At 42.5% G+C, this 23,815-nt stretch overlaps 2 protein-coding genes across 7 annotated transcripts in view; one reads left to right on the top strand and one right to left on the bottom strand.

Moving 5' to 3' along the window:
* The window catches only part of TARBP1 (TAR (HIV-1) RNA binding protein 1), a 60,903-nt gene extending 56,062 nt beyond the window's left edge, over positions 1-4,841 (top strand). Inside the window, 4 exon segments of the mRNA XM_032491803.1 lie at positions 2,830-3,021; positions 3,207-3,331; positions 3,898-4,034; positions 4,371-4,841. Of these exon segments, the coding sequence (XP_032347694.1) occupies positions 2,830-3,021; positions 3,207-3,331; positions 3,898-4,034; positions 4,371-4,557 (641 nt within the window). The 3' untranslated portion in view covers positions 4,558-4,841.
* Positions 4,842-8,090: 3,249 nt separating this feature from the next.
* LOC102506760 (cytochrome c oxidase assembly factor 6 homolog) lies at positions 8,091-16,352 on the bottom strand. Of its 6 annotated transcripts, none has more exons than XM_014562803.2 (3): positions 16,253-16,352; positions 15,363-15,522; positions 8,091-8,444 (listed from the first exon to the last, which is right to left on the bottom strand). In XM_014562803.2, exons 2-3 carry the CDS (start codon positions 15,504-15,506, stop codon positions 8,349-8,351), a joined length of 240 nt encoding a protein of 79 aa, XP_014418289.1. In that variant the 5' UTR covers positions 15,507-15,522; positions 16,253-16,352; the 3' UTR covers positions 8,091-8,348. The 6 variants fall into 6 exon arrangements, with proteins under 6 accessions (XP_014418289.1, XP_014418287.1, XP_032347698.1 ...); XM_014562801.2 differs by lacking the exon at positions 16,253-16,352 and adding an exon at positions 15,943-16,246; XM_032491807.1 differs by lacking the exon at positions 16,253-16,352 and adding an exon at positions 16,113-16,241.
* Positions 16,353-23,815: the final 7,463 nt, after the last annotated feature.

Raw genomic sequence — 23,815 nt, forward strand, 5'->3', positions numbered from 1 at the left:
CACCTTTAGTTGACGTTCGCTTTGCTCTTAAGAGCCAGAGGGAGCCTGATCTCCTTGACTCTGTAAAGCCAGAGGCTTCTCTCTTCCTTGAAATATCGTTAACTAATAGTCATTGCTTTTCCACTATGTACTTCTGAAAACAGATTTTTTAGAGGGCCAGATTAAGAAATCTCTCTTCTTGTCCCACTTATAAAGCGGGGCTCCCGACCCTCGTCCTGCTGGGTCTGGTTGGACATCACTCACTGTTGCCCATCCTCCTCCTCCATCTCCCCCCTCCTTCCCTTCAGCTCTCTCTAGGACACCCCTTTCCCTCATTTGCTCCCTCCAGCTCCTCCTCCCCTTCACAGTCAAGCTGCCCCCAAAAACCAGGGGTCAAGTCGTCCCCCCCCCCCCCAGTTTTTAAAATCACAACGAACCTTAGGAAATGTGCAGTAGTGGTCTTTGTTCTCATCAGTCTGTCAGTCACTCACATTTGTCCTCGTCCTGGCTTCCCTGACCCGTAAGCATCACTGAAATTCCTTTCAGAAAGTCAGAAACTGTCTTTGTCTCCTTCTTTACAGAATCTAAACACTCACCTTTCTCTCACCACACCTGACCTTTAGGTAGCTCGCTACCCTGATGTTCCTCCACAGTCTGACTTTGCTTACTCTCCTCTGAGATCCACCCCCCACCCCCCGACCGTCCCTTGTATTTATAGTTCTCTAAATTTTAATGTTTTTAAGAATCCCTTGAACAGCTTGTTACAGTGCAGATTCTTGGGTCCCACCCTTAGATTTTAACTTAGTATGTCTGGAGGAGAGTTCTAGGAAAGTGTATTTTTCTATCAAACATTCTAGATGGTTCACAAATGCATTTTAAGATTTATCTCCTTATATTTATTTACTCCACCAACAAAGATTTATTGACTGCCTCCTGTGTGTTGGACAGGAGGCAAGGGCCCTGCCCTTACGGAGCTTACATTCCTGCAGAGGGTCAGCCTGGAACAAATAAACACGATTTCAGGTAGCAGAGTAAAGAGATGGTGTGACAGAGTTAAAAAGACTTTTGTAAGGAGTTGGCATTGAGCAGAGACCTGCGTGAAGGGAGAGCAAGTTAGGCAAAGTCTGGGAGAAGAGCTTTCCCAAAAGAGAGATGAGCCAATGTGAAGATTCGGGGGCAAGAGCAGTGTCAGTGGGGAGAGGACAGCCTGGCTTGGGGAGAGGACAGAGGAGCCACACGTGAGGACACCTGAGTCGGTTCTGCCATGGAGTGGGGCAGAGAGGTGAGGAGTTACTGGATGGGGAACGGGCCCAAGGGGTTTCTCTGCGCGTTGTTTGTTTTTGGTGGAGAGAGGGATATTGCATCTGGTTCTTCTGCTGAGACGTAAGTGTTGTATCCCCTGAACTGTGTCATTGGCTTGGTTTTCCGCCGCTCTGAGTGTTCTCCCTGAGCGTTTTTATCCATTTCTGCACCTGGAAACGGCCTGCCGTGTAACTGCAACCTTCAGGTGTTTATGTCTGCCCCACCTCTTTCCCGAGCTTGTTGGCAACACTCTTCCATAAGCCCTTTAAACTCAGTATATCCAACGTGACTTTGCCTTTCTGCTCAGACTCCCCTCCCCTCCCTCTACCCTTTCTGTTAATGGTGTCATCCAGGCACATGGAAGCCACACGTTTCCTTTTTTCTCTCTTTCCACATGCATCCGTCCAGATCCGGGCCGTTCTGCATGTCCTCTTCAGCTCCTCTTGCATGGACTTAACTTAGACTGTTCTTTCTTTGCCTGGACCAGTGCAAAAGCCCCACGGTGGTTTTCCAGCCCCAACGTATCCTGCACGTTGCTTTTAAGAGGGATTTTCCTAAAACACAAAACCAGTACCGTTCTCCCCCTTTTTAAAGCCCTGTAATGGCTCCTGTCTGTAGAATAAAGTACAAAGTCCTTGTGATCTAGGCGGAGTCACGCCCCTGCGTCCCTCCATCCTTCACACGCTGTGAGCGAGGCCGAGGGACCGCCGCTGCCGGGCCGTCTTCCTCCCGCGTCCGGTGCGCATGCGCACACGCCGTGTCCACAGTGCGCTGCGCTTCCCACGCGCTGTGCTCTGCAGACCATCGCGTCCCTTCCCTGGTGCCTCCTGGGTCTTGCTCTCTGCCTCTCCCTCCCCCTCCCCCAGACACTAGTCCCTCCTCTCTGTGAGCCGCCCGCCCTCCGTGTATGGCACTAGCGGCATATTTCTGTGCTTCTCTCTTCCACCCCCAGCAAGCTCAGCAACCCCCCCCCCGACCCCCGCAGTGGGACGGGGTCGGGGAGGAGCCTGGGGCAGTCTCCGTCCGAACGAGAACTCAAAACGCAGTCAGACAGATCAGTAACGTCGTGTACTCATCGGGTTAGTCGAGAGAGAATTGCTCCAGAGAACAGTCCTCATTTTAGCAAAAGTCCCCAAGTACTTGTCAAATAATTTAAGATAAAGACTATTTATGTTGTTTTCAAGAATATAGTATTTCTACAGAAAATTCCAACCTAATACACTGTTGTTTGTAAGATACACCATTATTTTATGTACCCCCTAAGAAAAAATGCTAGCAAACTATGCTACCCTTACGGGTTCTAAGATGCTTCCCAGTTTGGGGTGTGCTAAAATGTAAAAAATGTGCACGTGTTACTTTCATGAAATGTAGAATATTGGTTAGTAGAGTTGAATTTGAAAATTTTAAATTATTATTGAAAATGGCCGTTATATGTGAACCCAAGTAAAGTTCTTTAATAAATCTCATTCTAAATTATCATTTTAAGCTCTTAATTTTTATGTATGTAAATAAAGAGAGGGAAATTGATATTTTCTTTTTCCTTCCCAGGTTCTAACTCGGGCGAAGCAGATAACCAGTCGGAGTGGACTGATGTTCAGAAGAAGATTATCCCGTGGAAAAATAACGTTCCAGACTTAGACCTGGAGCTAGTTTTTCAGGATCGCGCTGCCAAGCTGGGAAAGTCAATCAGTAGACTGATTGTCGTGGCCTCGCTCATTGACAAACCCACCAATTTAGGAGGTAAAATTACAGTTTTCCAGGAGACTTGCTGGATCTTTTGATCCTGAACGTTTTTAATCTATCCAGTGCCCTTTTGGCTCTCTGTTCCACGTTTAACCCTCTCCGCGAGCCGCAGAGCACTGTCTGGGACGTGGTGAACCTGGCGTTCGTTGCACTGGCAGCAGTAACCGGCGTGTTCTGTGCAGGGCTGTGCCGGACCTGCGAGGTGTTTGGGGCCTCGGCGCTCGCCGTTGGCAATCTTCAGTGCATCCGAGACAGACAGTTTCAGCACCTCAGTGTTTCCGCAGAACAGTGGCTTCCGCTGGTGGAGGTGGGTGGAAAGCGATTTACTGTTAAAATTCTTATTTGCTAAAATCTTTTGTTGAACTCTTGTCTTCATGTGTCAACCCTTTTGCAAGTAGTCCAGCCTTTAACAGTTTAAAAACAATACTGAGAAAGTAAAATACATCCCACTCTGTTCTCTTTGTTTTATTTTGGGTTTTTTGGGGGGTGGGGTAATTAGGTTTGTTTGTTTGTTTATTTATTGTCTTTAATGGAGGGACTGGGGATTGAACCCAGGACCTCGTGCATGCTAAGCACATGCTCTACCGCTGAGCTATACCCTCCCCCCTCCTTTTATGTTTCACATGGTTGTATTTTGAGAAATCCTCAATAATGTAGAATTCTTTTCGGTAATATGTGTCCTGTTGCAACTCACTCTTGTTTTATAAATTTATGTGATGTTGGGGAGTTCTTTTTTATAGAGTGTAATTCTGTCCTTTTTCCATTTAACGAATTTCAGTTTCATAAAAGTTTTTTTTTTTTTAACTCTGATTTTACTCCCAGCAGGAGTAAATGAATGATTTAATATTCTACTCTTTTTAAACTAATATTAAGGTCAGACCACCTCAGCTAATTGATTATCTGCAGCAGAAAAAAGCAGAAGGTTATACCATCGTGGGTGTGGAACAAACCGTCAAAAGTGTAGACCTTACCCAGTATTGCTTTCCTGAGAAGTCTCTACTCTTGTTGGGGTAAGGACATTCTCTTGAGTCCCTGTCTAGAAAATGTTTCAGAGGATTTACAGTGTACTTGGATTCCTGATACTACACCTGCCCCTGACTTCTGACAAGGTTTATGGAAAGCGCCCCTAGTTTTTGTTTTATTTCACCTATTTGGTATGGACAGGTGAACCCAGAATTGAACCATAAACGTTTTTGTTACTCTCTTTTATGTTCCTGGTACTACGGTGCCAGGTACTGTGGACTTGTTTCATTTAGTAACCTGTCTCTTCCAGTAACATCCAGAGTATCTGAGAAAAAAACGTTTATTATAAGAAAGCTAACTTCTCCCATTTTTTTCTTCATCAGAAATGAACGTGAGGGGATTCCTGCAAATCTGATCCAGCAGTTGGATGTGTGTGTGGAAATCCCTCAGCAGGGTATCATCCGCTCCCTCAACGTCCACGTGAGCGGTGCCCTGCTGATCTGGGAGTACACCAGACAGCAGCTGCTCAGGCACGGGGTCCCCGTGGCCCGGAGCTCGGGCCTTATCTGAGATGACCGACCAGTGCTGCTGAAATATTGTCTTAAAACTATTTGGTATGAAAACAAATACATGTATGTATATGCATGACTGGGACATTGTGCTGTACGCTAGAGACTGACACATTGTAACTGTCTGTACTTCAATTAAAAAAAAAACTATTTGGACTGATGGATTCTGAAATCTACTGGGACAATTTGGGTTTTTTCCTTGCAATTTAATGCCAAAACTTTTTCATGTGCCTTAAATATATGACTATACGTTATAATAAACTCTTAATAAACATTTTTAGCTAAGTTGCATCACTTCTTCAATAAAATATTTTAAGGAATTGTGGAAATAAAGCAACATATTTTAAAAAGATCATTTCTTTCCTAGAAACTAGTATTGTCAGAAATGTGGATTATGGTAGGAGTCAGGCAGAAATAGAGCAGATCTCATTATCTATCAGTGCCATACCCTTGTCCAGGGGGTGAGGGGGGTGGAAGCAAAGGTACCGTGTTAAGAAGAGTCACTGGCCTCTTTCTGCTGCTCCATTATCACTTACTCCCAGGGAGGAAGCAGACTTGGCAAGATGCTGCCAGCTTTCCTGTAAAGTTCCTAATGCCAGGTAGTAAGATTTCATTTATTTTTAAATCCGTGAACTAGGCCATAATCATTGATACAAAGTTTTAAGGAAATTTGCATATGCCATTTTTGCTCCAAGTTCAAATAGGGATTACAAATAGTCTACACTCTTTGACAGTTTCCAGCGTGGCCCCAGAAGAGGTGAATTACTCTTGTACATCATGCTTAGTGGTGAGAGTGGAACCCATGAGGGTTGACTTAATGTTTCTGTTCTTCTGGGGTTTTGTGTGGTGCTGAGATTACTTAGCACCACACAAAATTACTTTATTTAATGGTAACTGTCAGCATCCAGCAATGAACTTCAATCATGTCTGGGTCCTTTTTAGTACTATTTAAATTTCAGAGTCCATTACCTGCATATGTTTTTTTTTTCTCCTGTAACTTTATTAAAATAATTTTTTGTCTTGCAGAAGAGCTGCAAAGACTCCACGTTTCCATATATCCTTCACCCAGATGTTTCTCATAGGACCTTACTTAACCACAGACATTTGTCGAAACTATTAACGGTGGTGCTGGTGCTGTTCACTAGACAGACTACAAATCAGATCTATATTCAGATTTCCCGTTTTCCCACTAATAACGCTTTTTCTGTTCTAGTGCCACTGGCTTTGGCACCGAGGACACGATGTTGCATTTAGGCCTGCTCCTTAGTCTCCTCCAGTCTCTGACAGGTTCTCGGTCTGTCATGACCTTGACACTTTGAAGTCAGGTATTTTGCAAATGTCTCAAAATTTGGGTTTGTCTGGCGTTCTCTTTTGTCAGACTGAGGCCATGGGTTGGAAGGAAGGTTCTGCAGTGATGAAGCGCTTCTCATCACATCTAAGCATGACTTATACCCTGATTTTTGCTTGAAGCACTGTTTGCCATGTTCTTTGCAAACTTACCACTTCTCACTTTGCAGTCTGGTTTTCAGACCAAGCCACTAAGCCAAGCCTACACTCAAGGGCAGGGAAAACGAGCTTCCCCCTTGGAGGGAGGCGTGTCAGAGGTTTTGGAGGCAACTGTTAATACCACAGTATTTAATAAATGTTTTGGGAGAGAGACTTGGAGGCTCTGCTAATAAGCTTTTTCTCTTGAACTTTTTGCCCCCTGATTTTATCATTCACGAGTGGGTATCACTTATTACTTGGTATTCTTCTGTAAGGAAGATGCGTCCCTCAGTCAGTCCTGTTGAGATGTGTGTGTGTGGTGGGCTCCCATGTCCTTTAATATGCTCTTGTTTTTCTTTTTAAAGCACGTCCTTACGCCCTTGTGCTACAGAGTGTTCCAGGCGCATCTGTAATTTTCTCTCTCCCAGTTCTAGAATCACACATTTCAGCAAGGATCACTGGTTCCATTTATGGGAGAACAGTATAGAAACCAAGATTGGGGTTTCAGGAGATGTACTTGTTACTCCTGGAGCATCACTGCAGCCCCTCTCAGGGGACAGAGCTAGGGGACCTAGATGTCTGCCAACCCACATGTGTGCAAACATACTGTCTAGACAGGGTCACATAAACATGAATTCTTACTGATAACCTGACACCAATCCGACATCAGAAGACTCATTCTAACAGTCAAACGAATCACTCCAGGGTCCTGGTTGACTTTATTTTCATGGGCACAGTGTCGCTCTCTGCAGTGTATGGTTCTCTGGGCTTTGGCTGGTGGATACCTGGATCTACCACCCCGTGCTGCAGGAGACAGGTTCAACACCTCAGGTCCTCTGTGGAACGCCTTCAGTCAGCACCTTTCCCCGTTCACAACCACCGATCTGTCCTCTGTACTGATTTTGCCTTTTATCACGTAATGGAAGCGCATCAGGACCCAGCCTTGGGGTAAGGCAGCTTTCACGTAGCAGAACACAGCTAAGGTTCATCCATGTTGCTGCAAGACTCACAAGTTCGACTTGTTACTGCTCAGGTGTTCCATTGTGCCCCAATTTTTTTTTTTAAATCCATTCCTTTGTTGTGGGCGTCCGGGTTGCTCCCAGTTTGGGGCAATCATGAATGCAGCTGCTATAAATATTCATATATAGGTTTGGTTTAATAAGCCTTGAAATCATGTAAGTCTTCCAGTTTTGTTCTTTTCAGAATGTTTTGGCTATCTTAGACCTTCTGCTTTTCCATACAAATTTTAGAATCATCTTGTCAATATCTACCAAAAATCTTGTTGAGGTTTTGACTGGGGTTGTTTTGAACCCATAGAACAAACTGGAAAGAATGTAACAGTGTTTTAACACTGACTCTTCTAATACATGAACACAATCTCTCTCTCCGATTAAGCTGACCTCTGATTTCAAGTGTTGTGTATGTGTAGTTCTCAGGTTACAGGTCCTGCACGTACTGTTAGATTTATATCTAAGTATTCCTTCTATTTTTAATTTTTTTTAGTGCTGTTATAAACGGTTTTAAATTTTACTTTAAATCCCAGTTGTTCATTGGTGTACAAAAGTGTGATCTTTTGTATACTGATCCTGTTTCCTGCCACCTTTCTAAGATTCACTTATTAATTCTAGGTGTTTTTTTTCTTGATTCTTTGGGATTTTCTACAGAGATAATCTTATCATCCATGAATAGAACAGATTTTATTTCTTCCTTCCCAATTTGTATTCTTTTTTTCTTTTTTGTCTTACTGAAGTACTAGGAACCCAGGACAGTGTTCAATAGAAGTGAGGACATCCTTCCTCGTTACTAACTTTACAGAAAAAGTATTCATTGTCCTATCGTTAACAATCTTAGCTGAAGGTTTTTCCTAGAGGTTCTTTATTTTACCTGCATATTTTAAATTCAAGCTCTCCCCCACTTTTTTTGTGCCTGTATTAAAATGCTGACTCCCAGGACAAATGGCAAACCTACTTTTTTAGTGTATATCTAGTATCTATAATAGTATTTGCCTACTACCTGTCCTCCAACAAAAAAGATACAGGTGTTTTTATAAGTAAGCTTTAATTTTATTTTTTTCTTAAAATATATTTTTTTCTTTTACTAAATTAAGTGTATTTCATATCATTTGATGTCAATTCTTTGTAAGTTGAATAAATGGAATCCTGTTACTTGATCATTTTAATTAAGAGTTGTACATATGGACCATGTATTCATGTTTAGCATCATTCAAGCTACTACTGTCCCATAGTCAGCATTTTCAAATGTCCAGAAAAAAAGAACTTCAATCATTCTGAAATGTTCAGGAATAGCCTAGGACTTTGAGGTTGTTTTTGGAGGCTGGATCTCTCCGGCTTCAAACTTTTCTTTGAATTTTAAGTAGTCTCTTCTTTTATCAAAATATTTTATCTGTTGAGAAAAAAAGGTCTGAAATAAGAGCAAGCTACACAGCTTGAACGAAAGCACAGACTTAAATGTAATTCAATATAAACTGTATAAGTGGCATAAGTAATTTATATTCTAGAACCATTTTGAATCAGTGCATTTGATGGATATGAGTCTCCGAAGAGACCGTAGATCAGTGAGTCCTAACCCTTTTTGGGTCACAGACCCTGCTGAGAATTTGAGGACCCTGTGAACCTTCTCAAGAAGCGTGCCTGTGCTTAGACACTGTGGGACTTGCCCTGCAAGTTCGGAGTTCATACAGCTCTCAGATCATAGGCTTCATGATCTAAAGACACTGTACATGGATTTCCTATCAACTGTAACTTCAGTAAATCTTGTAATTCATTAGCCATGATATTTTTATTAAGCTTATCATATCCAGAAATATAATTCAAGGAGATAGACACATAGTTAAAAACTATTTATGACCTGTGAATAAGTAAGTTGATAGGTGAAACTTAAATAAATTAAAGATTCTATTTTATTATTTTTTATTTGCATCCTCCTCTTGCCATTAGGAATCTGGAGTATCTTAAAGCCCCATATCCTGAAACAGTAAAATCCCAGAAGTAGAAAATCAAGGCCAACCACAGAATCATCACAGTGTCTCTATCTGAGCTGTTTTGCAGACAAGGCAAAGGCAGGACACACACATTTTTCACTGTCAGAACAGAAAAGTTTTTCTTAGGATTTAATTCTTATATATTTCAGTGGAGCCTGAGCTGAGACTGAGAATGCAGAAACCTGCCCTGTCCGAAGCTGGGTAAGAGGCTCCGATAAAGCCAGCTACAAAGGTAACGTTTCTCTGGAGGACACACTGCAGGTCACAGAGTGTACTAACAGACCCCTTTGAGTGACTGATGCTTTCTTATTCACCAAGAAACTTTGCTCTCTACAATCATAAACTCAGAAATTTGCTCTTTGAAGTTATTTTGGTAAGAAAGAAACACCCACTTTGGCCTGAAGGATCTGATAGGCACTTGGACACAAAGAAGCAGTCTTGATTTCCAAGTCAGGTGCAAGGCTTCAAATAAGGGGTTTCTGAGCATGACATTCAGCATTTATCTTTGCAGAAAACAGGACCCTGGGTCCACTTCTCAAGTCCAGAGCTGATGACGACCCACTTATATGCAGCCCTGCTTTGCTCTACTTCTTCATTTCAGTTTCATCTAAACTCCAACCTTCCCCCAAACCCAGGGATAACTCCTTTCCTTTGCTGGTGAGATGCCCACAGCAGCCCTGGTGCATGGGCTCCCTGCTTACGGCACACGAATAAATCTCACCGTCAAGACTACACACCCCTGTGAGTTGTACTCCATTACATGTATATATGCTGCATCTTCCTTATCCATTCATCTGTTGATGTACACTTAGGATGCTTCCGTATCTTGGCAATTATAAATAATGTTGCTATTAATAGCAGGATGTATGTATCTTTTTGACTTAATTCTTATTTTGTGGTTGGCCTTATTCCTTTGGTAACTATGTAAGCTTAAAAAGCTAAAGCTCTAAATGTCCTTAGAAATAATGAAAAGTACATATATGTAAATTTTAAAAATATGTGCAGTATATTGTGTATATGTATTTACATGCAACGTATTATATATGTGCAGTCAAACTATAACAATTCTACCTAATAAAACTGAAAAAAAAACCCAACAAGGTAGATCTGAGGATTTAGTGGGTAGAATTAAGGACAATCATGTTAAACGAGAGCCAATCTAAAATTCAAGATTCAAATTCCCGGGACACAAAGTCTATTTGTTACAGTGTGGGTCATGTCCACTACTGTGGTCAAAAGAGTGAGGTCCCAAGATTGGTAGATCTTTAGAACTGCATAGGAGAAATTGTCCCAAAAAAGTGGGTTTGGGAAAGAAAAAAATAAACTAACTGTTTTAACACTTTGTTAACTAGAATTTTAATAAATCAAAATAGTCTATTTAATGTGGGAAAAAAAACAAAAGACTACATACCCCTGGTGGTCTTGGGCTGCCTGGGCTGGGCTGGGTGTTGCATGTAACAGATCCCAGATGAACAAATGGACAATGTCCTTAACACTCCTGTGGCGAATCAACAGATCTTTGCGTCTCCTGTCGCTTCTCAACTACCTAATGGACCGTTCCACGAGTAGCCCTACTCACATTTCAGTCCACAGCTCCTCCCCTCTCAGCCAATGACTGCATCACTCTCCACCTAAACACTCCGACCTCTCTCCTTCTTGATCGCCACAGGACAGGCCCTCCTCACTTCTCACCTGGGTTGATGTAACAGCTGTTTAACTGGTTTCTCTCCCCTCCTTAATCCATCTGTCACACCACTGCCAAGTATAATCTTTCTGAAATCCCAATTTGATCATGTCACTGCTTGTTTAGAGATCTTTCAAGGCATCCCTATTGCCTTCAAGGTCAGCATCCAAACTCCTCAGTGAGACATACAAGGTCATTCATGGCTCAGTCTCTGCCCATGTGTCTATCCTCCGAGTTTACCACCAGTCCGGAAATGCTGGCCACCCAGAGCTACCCCAGTTCCCAAATGTGCTTGTTCCTTGTTCATCCTGCTTCTATGCCTCTGCATACACACCATACTCTCTGCTTGAAAAGCTCGTCTCCACAGTGCTTACCACCCGATTCAATTAACAGTGAGGACCTTTGACATGTGGCACCTCTAAAAGGCTAATGTCTGAAAGGCTAAAAGGCTAACACATCAACCAGCACTGACTGAGAAGCACTGTGTACACAGAAGGCTGCTGTCCTCTAAACCATTACATGAGAGGCAGGGCAGCAGCACGAATGCCAAAATACTGCCATTTCTGAGACATTTCAAAGGCTCCCAGGAAAAAGACAGTATCAGAAACTGACATTGGGATCAAACCTCTTGGATGTCTGGTTGCTCTGCTTGCGGAAGACTGCGCTGCACGATGCTGGAATGACACACCTGAGCCCTGCTCCTTCCTAAGTTATGAACCAAGAGGAGACTTTACACAGGACCATTATACAAGTCAGACTGATGAAAGCTACAACAGAGAGAAAGTGGCAGAGACATTTGTTCTTGTGACAGTGTATTAGTTGTACGGCATATTTACTATGTAACAAGTGTGTTTTTTAGTGTTTTATGACTGAAGTATTCATTGTAAAATCGCTATTTGGTGGTTTTATCTATACCTTTATTCTTTGGCTGTGACTTAAGCTAAGGAAAAGTAAATACAAACTTTGGAATCGTAGAAACCTACATTCAAATCCCCTCTACTGGTTAGCTGATCTTGAACAAATTATTTCATTTTTCTGAGCCTTAGTTCCTATTATGTAAAAGAGACACAACAGGACCTCACAAAACTGAATGAAAATTACAGCTAATGAGAACAAAATGTCTCACACAGAATGCATTCAAGGGATACTCCCATTACTTCCCCTCTGCCCCCCTCCCCACCTTCCCCCATGCATCTCTGGAAATATCTTTCATTTTTATTCTATGGCCACTGGGTAAAATTTCAGCAAGGTTAAAACCGGAGTAGAGAGCACAGGTGACAGCGAGCAAAGGACTGAGGGAGCAGGTTGAGAGGGGAGCTCAGGTGCAGACTAAGAACAGTCTGCAGAGGAAAACGGAGAGTGGCTACCACTGTGGGGTGAAGGGGAAGGGATTTTGGAATACTTTGCTCTACCACCCACTCCCCTGTTTTGCTGGAGTCATCTCTAACTTTGCAGGTTGCTGTCATTTCCTCTGACAATACTCATGTCATACTCTTGGGTGGTTCAGTATACAGGTGATTGATCCTTCCAATAGCCTGGCCTCTCAGCAACTTGACCTTTTCAATGATCTTGTCCTCCAACTTAACCCACTCCCAGGAGCAAAGCCCAGACGTCGTCTTCACCCACAAACACAGCCCTTCTGTAATCCCAGGTCTGAACATCCCACTCTCCAAACACCCCCTCACCACTTCCTCTTTGAGACTCTAATGCCAACAGCCCCTTGATCCACCACTTTTTCACTGCCATCCCTCTCACACCCTCACCAGCCTCCTTACCCCCAACTCAGAGCTCTCCAGTGGCTCCCCGTATCACTGAGAGTAAAAGCCACCATCCCTGGCCTCCCATCATCCAGGACCGTAACTTCTGTTCTCTCCTCGCTGTTCCTGAAATACACGGGACCTGTCCCCACGGCAGGGTCCACTGTCTATGTTCTCCTGCTTCTCTCCTGGGAACAGTCCTGCAGTAATTCCCACAGGCACTGTGGACTCGGGGACTCTGCTGATGCTGGTACCTTTCACTGAGGTTGGGAGTGTGAGAGGAGAGGCCTGCTGAATACAAGATGAGCAAGAATTCTTTCTTGTATCTGCAGAGGTGAAGGCTGGTCCTTGTGAACCTCCAAGCAGAAAGCTCAACGGGTGCTTCTGAAGTTGGAGAAAGGGCCAGGCTGGTGATGCAGATTTGGGCATCAACACGTAAGTGGTACTTCAAGCCCTGGCTGTAGGGAAGACCGGCTTGGGAAAGGGGTGGCACAGCGGGGAACTCTGAAGTGCTCGGCAGTAAGACGCGGAAAGCATTCCAAACAGCAACGGCTGCTGGAGACAAGGGGGGAACCTGGGGGAGTGAAATGTGAAGGGACCCAAGGCCGTGGCACTTTTCTATTTAAATAGACTTGAATGATGATTAAGTCTCTAGAACAACATGAGACTTGTGCAGCCTAATTCACAGATCCTTTTCTGACATGACAGGTACAGAAAGAAGTATGTGCATCAGGGAAGAGCATGGGGTCTGGACTCAGACCACTGGGCTCAATCCAGGCTCTGCACTGACAAGTGCCCTCATTGCTGTGCGCCTGTGTAAAAGGGTAACAGAGTCTTTGTGAGGAATAAATTATATAGACAGCACATTTGAAGTGCTTAGAGCTAATAAATGACTAATGTCAGCTGTAACCAGGATGCAGTGACCTGGAGAGAGGGCACTCGGCCTGTGTCTGGGTGGAAGAGACATACAATAAAGAAGCACCTGGCTGGCTGTAAAAACAAAAACAAACCTTTCAAGATGCCAAGAACAGAAACTGCCCAGAAACCAGGGAGATGGGAGTGTCTACTAGCCACGAGGCTGGAGGAAAAGCAGTTGTTTTGGTGGGGAGAGAGGATAAAAATCCAGGGCTGAAGCATAACTTCCCAGAGGGGCTAAGACGGTGATTCCCAACTGTGCTTATCCGCCAGAACCACCTGTACGGGCAGAGCCCTTTTAAAAAGAAGCTTCCAGAAATTCAGTAGATCTGAGGTGAGGCCTGGGACACAGCACTGCCCCTCCCCCCTTTTTAAAATTTCCACACGATTCTGACACACAACCTGAGTGGAAAACCATGGCTAGGCTGTCAAAAGACAGGTCTCATAGTGAAGAGGTTCTCCTGGGAAAATGTAGGGGTGGGGTGCAATCTGCTAACATTCTAGCCATGACTTACCTCAAAGGGCTTCATCATTCCCACCCCAGGGCCCCACATCCGTCCCTGTGCCTCGGTGACCACGGGGCCAGACAGCAGAGAGTGAGAAGAGGACAGCACAGGCCGCAGGGGTGTCCAGGTCTTACAGGAATCAAGTCTGATGTCAGCACAAACTCCCACATTTTCCACCTACTTCTTAAACCAGGAATCAACTTTCAATGCATCTCTAATGGAAACCAGAGACATACAACATTTTTTGCCTAAATCATCCTCTAGTCCAATCATAAAGCCCCTCCTTTATCAGCTTTCAGTTTATATGTCAAGTTAGACACTTATCTTCATGGTAGTCCCATGAGACAGGTCGCGTCATGCTGACTTTCCAGATGGAGAGCTCTTCTAAAGCAGCACCCACTCACTGCGCTCATCCTCACCCCCATCCCACCCTTCTGCGGTCTTCTTCCAGCCACAGCCTCCTCCTCTAAACATCTGAGGTGTGAGAGGGTGAAGATCCTAATCCACTCATCTCCAAAATGATCTGTTCTCCAAGCTACGTGACATACCCTGGAGTAGCATGAAATGGTGAAAAAGCACAGACTTGTCGAAGTTCACACCTCACATCAGCCAGCTGGGCCTGACTTAGATTTTCGGTTCTGCCATTTACCAATACTGAGCAAGTTATTTCCGTGCTCCTCTGGAAATTGAGAGCAGCAACGGCCCATCTTAAGAGGTATTAATGAAGGTGCGTCAAGCACTTACACAAGATCACTTACTGAGCCCAGTGATATTAGTTCCTTTTCCCAACCCCTCCATTCTAAGGACAGGCGATACAGAGAATGAGGCATTTGGGGCAGCTGGTGGCAGAAGCCACCATATGAACATTTTGTTTCTTTTACTTTCTAAACTCCTTTCTTTGTATTTTGGGCATATGACTATACACTATATGATTTTGGGTAGGCAACTGGGAATGTTTTACTGCTGATAGTAGCTCTAGGCCAATGAATTTGCTAACTCTTGCCCAAGATTAAATACTATCACTTCAGAAGATCCTGGAGAAGTCTACCAATTTTAGGGGGCTGGAATTTTTTGGTTATTGTTTGTATGTTTGTTTTGTTTTGCAATGATCTTTAGAGTATCAGGTGGCATCTTCCAAACTTCTGCCTGACATGTACATAAAACAAGCCTGGATTATCAGACACGGTTTTCTCTGCCCCTCAGTGAAAGTGCAGATTTGACATGTCTGAGACAGGGCTTCACTTCATAGCCCACCACTCACATGGTAAGCTCTTTTGTGTTTTTGGCGGGAGATGGAGGTAGGTAATTAGGTTTAATTATTTATTTTTAGCGGAGATCCTAGGGATTGAACTCAGGACCTCGTGCATGCTAAGCATACGCTCTACCACTTGAGCTGTACCCTCCCCGCTCCTCTCTGTGTTTTAACACCAAACAGAAACGCGTCCAAGTGTGACTTACCCACTGCTGGGGACAACTTGATTCAAATGAGCTTCTTAAGTTCTTGCATTGAGAAGCGTCCTCTGTGTTCTCATCTAAACACTTCCAGTACTCATCCCGGGCTCCCCAGCAAGCCTGCCTTTCTTTCATAGATGGGGCTGCCATTCCTAGTGGGCTCAAGCTGTCAACCAAAACATGTGACATTAACAAGGAACTTGTAATTCGAGAGCAGACGAGGCAAAGAAAAAATACTGTCGTTCCCTCCAACCCCTTCTATTTAAAGTCACGCCTCGGGATTTTAATGATGAGACTGAAACTCATGAGCTCTACATTAACGGTATCATAGGGGTACTCGCTTCTGAAGCTCATCTCTCACAGCACGTAATTTGCTCCACTGCTGGGGTGGCAGCCCGGCCTCAGAAAGCCGGGGTTCGACCTGCGGCTCTCACACAGCCTACCACTTAGAACACTTCAGTACATTCTCTCGAGCCGGCCTCCCCACCGGTCAAACGCGGGCAGCAGCGCCCATTTTACAAGGCTGCCGATTCGAAGCAAAGTGCCGTACAGATGTGCACAGATGAATGCACGCGGGCAAAATCACCAAGCAGGAAGAGGAGAGCTACTCCGCTTCGCCGAAGAGGGACCCGAGGCTAGCGGAGAGTCAGCGACCCCCGGGTCCGTTCCCGCCGCGCCCCGCCCGGCCCCACCAGGAAGCCGACCTCTCAACCCGCCCACAGCCGGTGAGGGGAAAGGGTCACGCAGCGGAACAACCGGGGAAAAAAGGGCGCGGTGCCGAGTCCTGGCGCCGCAGGGTCGCCTCGCCCGCGTGGGCTCAGCGGCGTAGACACCCCACCACCACCTCAAAAAAGCAATTCGCGCGGAGAATTCGCTGGCCTTGAAATGACCCTTACAGGCTGCCGTTAGGGTCTCCAGAAGGGCGGGACTTCCGGTTCCATTCCCCGACCTGTGGGAGTGACTTCCAGGGCGGTCCCGGAGAGGGAGGCGGTGCCTGGGGACGCGGAGGTGGAGAGTGAGCCGGCAGGTAACTCCTCCCAGCGGCTTGGCCCTGTGAACGTCTTGGTACCTCTCTCCCTGCAGTTTTTCGTAATTTTGACGGACTGTGCTCCTTTCGTGAATTTCAGTTTTTCTGTATATCTCGCTAAGCGCCGCCCAGAATGCTCAATGTGCCAGCGCTGGCGGACGAGGCGGCTTTGTGTGAAAGTTTGCACCTGCTAGATGAGAGCTGGACGGAGCGTTAAAGAGCCCTGAGGGCTTAACTCCTCGCTTCTTAGATTAACAGAAAAAGGAAAGAAAGAGACGGCCGCAGAGGGAGGCGAGTGACGGCCCAGGACACTTGTCAAATGAGTGACTAAGCTGAGAACTCTGGGCACCAAGCTCCCAGTTATCTGGTTGAGGTTTCATCCTCTCACGTCTCCTAACATCATCACCTTTTCCTTGCTTGAACCCTTGCCGCTTTTTCTGTAGATGCAAAAGATCCTTTTAGTTGGTGTTTGGAGACATCTAGTGAAAAGAACGTGAAGGCAAAGTTCCAGTCGGCTGAGATCTGATAGTTCGTGAGGTTAAAATGCGAGCCTGATTAGCTTTTACAGCTGAGATCCTTGGACTTGGATCTGAAATTTGCCAAAGGTAATACAAATTGTTCAGGAGAGTGGGTAAAGTTAGTATTTGTATTATTGTTTTCATCTTGTGGCTTTTTTTTTTTTTTTTTTTTTTTTTTACTCCCTAAAGGCCACGGTGTTTTTCAAAAGGACGAAAAGAGCTGCCCCAGATATTCTGAAAGGATGCTATTTTTAATATATGAGTTAATATCTCCCAACAGAATCTTTGTTTCAAAGCATGTTTATGGATAAAGGTCAGCCAATCATCAAGTTCTCTTACAGATTCCGTGTGCTCCATAGTCCTGTTGAAGGTCTAAGTGCTTATAAAACTCATAAGCAATTTACAGCTCAGCACTCAGTGCTGCTGTTTGATTCTTTCCAAATTGAACACATGCAGATTTTCAGATTGGCTGTGTGAATCTAAGTACCACCAAACACATGTTAGGAGAATTTATAGGTTATATTGGAAAAGAAGCTGAAAGGTCTTTAGCTAGACATTCCCCTTTCAAGAAGTTAGAACAAGGAGAGAAAACTTAAAGAAAGTAGAAGGTGGAAATACATGCTAAGATACTTGAGTATGGGAAGTATTACTGTAATAGTTAATGGACTCTAATTAGTGGATTGCTTTAGCTTTACCAGAGCCATCATTTCTTTTTACACTATGTCCTATCAAGGGCAGTTTATATAGAGATAGTACCTTTTAAATATGACTAAGGATATATAAAAAGGATGAAAGGAAAGAATCTTGGATGACTTATGAGTTGAAAAAAGAAATATATTAAAATTTTTAAGTTTATATGTACTTAAATATATATAAAATATGTACTTGAAGCTTGACAAAATTATTAAGAAAAAACATGGCCGTATTGGGTGATTTTAATAAGCCTTTCCCAGTGATTATGATAAACAAAAGAACAGGGATGTAGAAAATTTGAATAACATGATGTACAAACTTGACCTAATGAATATACACAGAAAAACACAACCAAAATCAGAACATATGTTTTTCTGGAAAGCAGACATGATATATTACCAAAATAAACCACAAACTTAGCTGTAAAGCAACTTCAACAAATTTTAAAGATTGAAATCATTCAGCATGTATTTTTTGAGTACAGTGCAGTTAAGCTAGAAATCAATAAAGAACTGTAAAAACAAGTCCACATAACCCTTAGCCAAAGAGTCATAACGATAATGAGGAAATATTTTGAGCTGAACGATGAAATACAATAGCAATACCTGTGGAATAAGATTAATGCAGAATTTAGAGGGAAATTATAGCCTTAAGTAAGTGTATTGGAAAAGAGGCTGATTCTAAGTGAAGTAAGCCAGAAAGAGAAAGAAAAATACCATATGAGATCGCTTATATGAGGAATCTTTAAAAAAACAAAAACAAAAACAAAACAAAGCATAAATACAAAACAGAAACAGACTCATAGACATAGAATACAAACTTGTGGTTGCCAAGGGGTGGGGGGTGGGAAGGGACAGACTGGGATTTTAAAATGCAGAATAGATAAACAAGATTATACTGTATAGCACAGGGAAATATATACAAGATCTTGTGGTAGCTTTAACAACGAATATATATGTGTTCATGTATGACTGAAAAATTGTGCTCTACACTAGAATTTGACACAACATTGTAAAATAACTATTACTCAATAAAAAAAATGTAAAACAATAAAAAAAAAAGAAAAGAAGCTGAAAGGTCTTTAGCTAGACATCCCCTTTCAAGAAGTTAGAAAAAGGAGAGAAAACTTAAAGTAGAAGGAGGGAAATAATGCTAAGAGCAGAAATGAATGGAATGGGAAACAAAAGCATTAGAGTGCTAGACACTGCCTGTACTGGCTCGGGAGAGCCAGCCCTGCACACCTCTTCCCAACTCCATGGTCAATAATATCAAACTGGTTACTTGAAATTGCCCCGCTGGGAATCTTCACACTGTGGAAATCAGCACACAGGGTAGTGTTCTGTTTTGTTATGTTCAGAGCCAGCTCACTGGCACACCACTGTATACAGCAGATTTTAAAAATCCAAAAGTTGATTTTGTTTGGAAAAGACTAATAAAATTGACAAATATTTGATAGTATTGAGTAATAAAAGGAGAGATGTTAATGACCTATATCAATAATGAAAACTATACTTAGGAATCAAAACAGAACATCTTATAAACAATTTAATGAAAATAAAATTTAGATAAACGTACAAACCTCAAGGAAAACAACTAGCTGACCCAAGAGTGGAAACTGTGAATAATCCTAAACCATTAAATAATTTGAATCAGTAGTAAAGAATGTTCATAGAAATTCCAGGTCCATGGCTCCACCGGTAAATTCCTCCAAACTTTGAAATAATTACATTTTTTTTGTATGAGGCTCCCATAACTTTTGACTTAATTACAGAATCCCCAAGCCTCAAAACACCAAACTCTTTGGAACTCATTTGGAGAAAAATGTGACTTAGTGACATGATAGTCATTATTTATATATCCCTTAGTTGACTATGTTTTGCTGTAGAAATATTGATGTGTTTGGTTATAGGTACTGTCCCAGTTCTCGTTGAGAGTGTTATAGTGTATGTTGTATGTTCCATGGTACCTTTCCAAGATCCAAGAAAGTCTATTCCAAAACACATCTACTTCCAGGGATTTTAGATAAATTATGTGGATGCGTATGGAAGAATAATTTTATGACTTTAGGGTTGAGAATAAATTGTTTTAGCCATAAAGAAAAAGATCAGTAAGTTCAGCTACATTAAAATTAAGGACTGTTGTTTACCAAACAACACCATAAAGTGAGTGGAAAAGACAAAACCACAACATGGGAGAAAAAGTTCGCAAAGCATGTAACAAAGAATTAGTATACCCAGAATATGTGAAGAACACCTACAAATCAGTTTTTTTAAACCAGAGAGATGACCTAATATTAAAAATGGGCAGAAGGCTTAAATAGGCACAGCACCAAAGAGGAAATACAAATAGCCAATATAAGAAAGCATGCATGTCTTGTTAGTAACCACAGAAGTGCCCATGAAAACCACAGCGCCACCCGATTAGACACCCACCAGACCGATTAGTAAGTCTGACAGTAACAAGTTTCAAGAAGGATGAAGCAAGGAGAATCCTCAGACACTAATGATGGTATAAATTGATACAATCACTTCGGAAAACTGTGGCTTTATCTAGTAAAGTTGAAGACACACTCGCTTTGACTCAGCAGTTCTATTCCATAGAATCTCTTGTATATGTGCATCTCTGTAATAGCTAAAACAGCACACAACCCAAATTTACATCAACTGTAGATTGGATAAATTATGATATGGTCGTTTGGTGAAACATAATACACCAGTGAAAATGAACGGGCTATAGGCATTTACAATAACATGATGGACCTCAAAATTGAGTGAAAGAAGCAAGTCAACCAAAAAATAGATACCATTTGTTTCCACATACATAAGATTCAAAATGCAAAGCTCAACTATACTGTTAAGGATACATACATTAAGTAGCGAAACTTTGAAAAGAAATGGGATATGATCAGGGAGGGGTACATAGAGGCTTCTGAGGGGCTGACAATATTGTTTCTGAAACTGAGTGTTGGTTTTATAATTTTCCTTTAAATAAACTGTGCAGTATATCTTACGTACTCTTCTGTGAATAAGAATGAATATGTCACATACATGAATGATATATGTCATACTTTTTAAATAGAGTAATTGGCCTGAGAAAGGTCATCTTTTGTACATTTGATTCACAGAACAGTAAAAAAAATAATGGTCAGTCAGAATATTTGTCAGGTGATTACTAAGTTTTTAATAGATCTAACATCTTATGTGCTCTTCTAGTTGAAAGTCAGTAGTGTCTAGTGCCAACTACCACTTGGGCAGCTAAGCGGTTACTCAGTGGTTGGCTAAGGCACAGACAAGGAGAGGGTTACAGAGAGATTCAGTGAATTGCAGTAATGTCCCTGCCCCTGCTTACTCTCAGGGAGCTCTGTGGTTCACCAGTTGAGAAACACTGGTCTAGCCAACAGAGCAAAAACAACTAGAAGAGAGAAGTTTTGAGGTGTTGATATGGCAAAATAAATAAATAAGTAAGTAAGTAAGTAAGTAAGTAAGTAAATAAATAAATTAATTAACAACAGCAATAACTCAGAATAAGAATTGCAGAGGCCAAGTCCACCTTCCAAAATCTGGAAGACTGTGGGCAAACAAAAGAATGTGGGTGCCACGAGATGATTTCAGATGTGCGATTTTGACACAGAGAGAGTGTACTCTCCAGCCTATGTTTGGAGGAGACAGGAGGCGAAGAGAAGGCAGTGCGAAGAGGTGGAAGGCACGTCGTGCTGGCTGCTGCCACCAAGAGGGAACTTCGTGTGGGTGTTCTCCAGCCTGAACTCTAGATCCCAAACCAGTGGTGGGCAGGGCCAGACAGACCCAGGAGCACTGAAAGCGTGTGTGTTGCTTTTCTCTCGCTGCCCACAGATTTTTATTTATAATCTGTACTGTTTTACAAAGCAGTCATCACAGACACCTACTCGGGGACACAAACGGAAGAAAGATTCCTTTGACTTCAGTGTTGCTGCAGAGTTCCTCCTGAATTTCTTTTAGATCTCTGTGCCGACTCCTTGTCTTTTTCCTCCCCTTAACTATAGGTACGCTCCAAGGGGTCGTCTTTTTTTCCTCTGTTTTTCTTTTCTTTGCATTCTGTCTTCCACTGGTGAGCTGATTCACTCTCATAGCGTCAGTCAGCACTTCTGTCAAAAAGAATGGCAGGTCTGTTTTAGTCCTAAAAGAACCTTAGTGCCAGTTTTCTCTTTCCAAGACCCCAGTGGATATCTCCACTTGTTTGTCCTTCCATCAGTCCAGGAAGTTCAAAACAGGACTCCTAGTGTTCTTTCTCCAGAGCAGCTTCTCCTTCTGGGCTGTTTCTTTTCATCAGTGCTACAAGTCCTTTGGATGCCAGTTAGGAAACTTTGACTCTTCTTTCATTCTTCTTGCTCTAGACTTACATAGCCAATTTATTTCACAGACTTAAGCACCTGCACAGTGCCAGGCACTGTGATCGGCCTTGGGGATATAAAGACAAGAAAGAAGTCTTGGCCCTTGAGAAGCTCAGTCTAATGGAGGATATAGGCCGCACTGTCCTCTGATAAAGGTGGTAAGAGCTATGACAGAAGCATGCACCAAGTACAGTGGGAGCCCAGAGACATCAAGAAGGGACACACAGGTAGCATCAGAGGCAGCAAAGTGCAGTGGTTAAGAGTGTAGGTTCAGAACCAGACTGGGCTGGAATCTTACCCTGCCACCCTCGCCAGTCATGTCAGGCTGTGTGACCCTGGACAAGTTACTGAACTTTTATATACATTGGTTTCCTCAACTGAAAATGTGGATGATGGAAATATCGATTTAGATTTCTTATGAAGATTAAATGGAATAAACCAAGCAAAGCACTTGGAACAGCACTTCCAAAGATTTCATTCATTCACTCAACAAATAATTATTGAGAACTTACTATGTGCTAAGCAGTGTTTTGGAGACTTGGGGAACATCATAGTACAACATAGATGAAAATTCTTGCTCTATAGAATGTACATTCTGGCAGGGAGACAATAAGCAGTAAACAAAAAAATAAATTCTATATATGGTATATTAGATAAGTTTTATAGGAAAAAGAAAAAGATAAATGTTGGTTATTAGTATGACTATATTTTTGAAGTCACTTGATCTTGGACTTAAAGGGAGGGAAGTCCTTTAAAGAGAATAATTCTATGTTTCATCAATCTAAGATGCATTCATTGTAATTTGCACCATTATTTTACATACCCCTAAGAAAGAAAAACATTGCCAATTGAATTATAACACAATGCTTTTTCATTACTTAAAATTCTTATCTTAACCTTGAGATTTTCAAATGTTAGCCACTATATATAAAAATAGTTAAAAAACAAATTTCTTCTGTATAGCACAAGGAACTATATTCAATGTCTTGTAATAGTCTTTAATGAATATGAAAATGAATATATATATATTCATATATACATATATATATATATATATATGAATGACTGGGACATTGTGCTGCACACCAGAAATTGACACATTGTTTAACTGTATTTCAATTAAAAAAAAACCTACTGGCATATTTAGGCATGAAGTCTTAAAAAATCGTAACACACTAATACATGCGGAAGAAGGAAAGTAACAGTAGAAATTGATTAAAGTGTTCTAAAACTTCTTTACAATTACACTTCTAGCCATCAGAATCGCTTTTTGATTCTATCACCAGGGTCAGTTTTTCCACCAGTCTTTTCATTTGTGCCATCAGGCACTTTGAACAAGTGCCTGTCTTCTCCCCTCCCTCCTCTCGTCTTTTCAGATCCACGAAAGAGCTAGAAGCCATTGGTGCTGAACCATTCAGCCACCTTGGTAATTAGGTACAAGGAGCCTACTCTTCACTCCTATTTTAGGAATGTTGCTTAAATACATCAGAGTGACCCTCCACCACCCCTCCCCTTAACGTTTTGATTCCTAGAGGTTGAGTGCCCCCTTCTGATCGCCTAGGTTTTCCTCTACGCCACTGACACTCCGCAAGTATGGATGCTGGTGCTTTTGATGTGCATGCACACACAGGCAGTGACAGCTATGTTATGACTGGGATCTGGCGACTGCTAGACCCCATCAACTGCAGGATGCATCCTAGTGTACAAGATGTGAAAAGGCAGGAACAAAGATGGAGGTGTTAGTGAAACAGTACACTAATAACTAGCCTACTTTCCTTCTTCTGAGTATTTGCTCTTTGTTAGGCACCGGGCTAAACAGTTTACACTTGTGATCTCATTTAATCTTTCTACC

Source organism: Camelus ferus, chromosome 11 (assembly GCF_009834535.1).
Source record: "Camelus ferus isolate YT-003-E chromosome 11, BCGSAC_Cfer_1.0, whole genome shotgun sequence".
In the NCBI taxonomy this organism is placed as follows: domain Eukaryota; kingdom Metazoa; phylum Chordata; class Mammalia; order Artiodactyla; family Camelidae; genus Camelus; species Camelus ferus.

Bases quoted from the DNA above. Each gene is read 5' to 3' on its own strand.
- LOC102506760 (XM_014562803.2), bottom strand. From the start codon at position 15,506: ATGGCAGCCCCATCTATGAAAGAAAGGCAGGCTTGCTGGGGAGCCCGG. The intron at 8,445-15,362 runs GTAAGTCACACT...TTTTCTCAACAG, and splicing joins CAAGTTGTCCCCAGCAGTGG to ATAAAATATTTTGATAAAAG.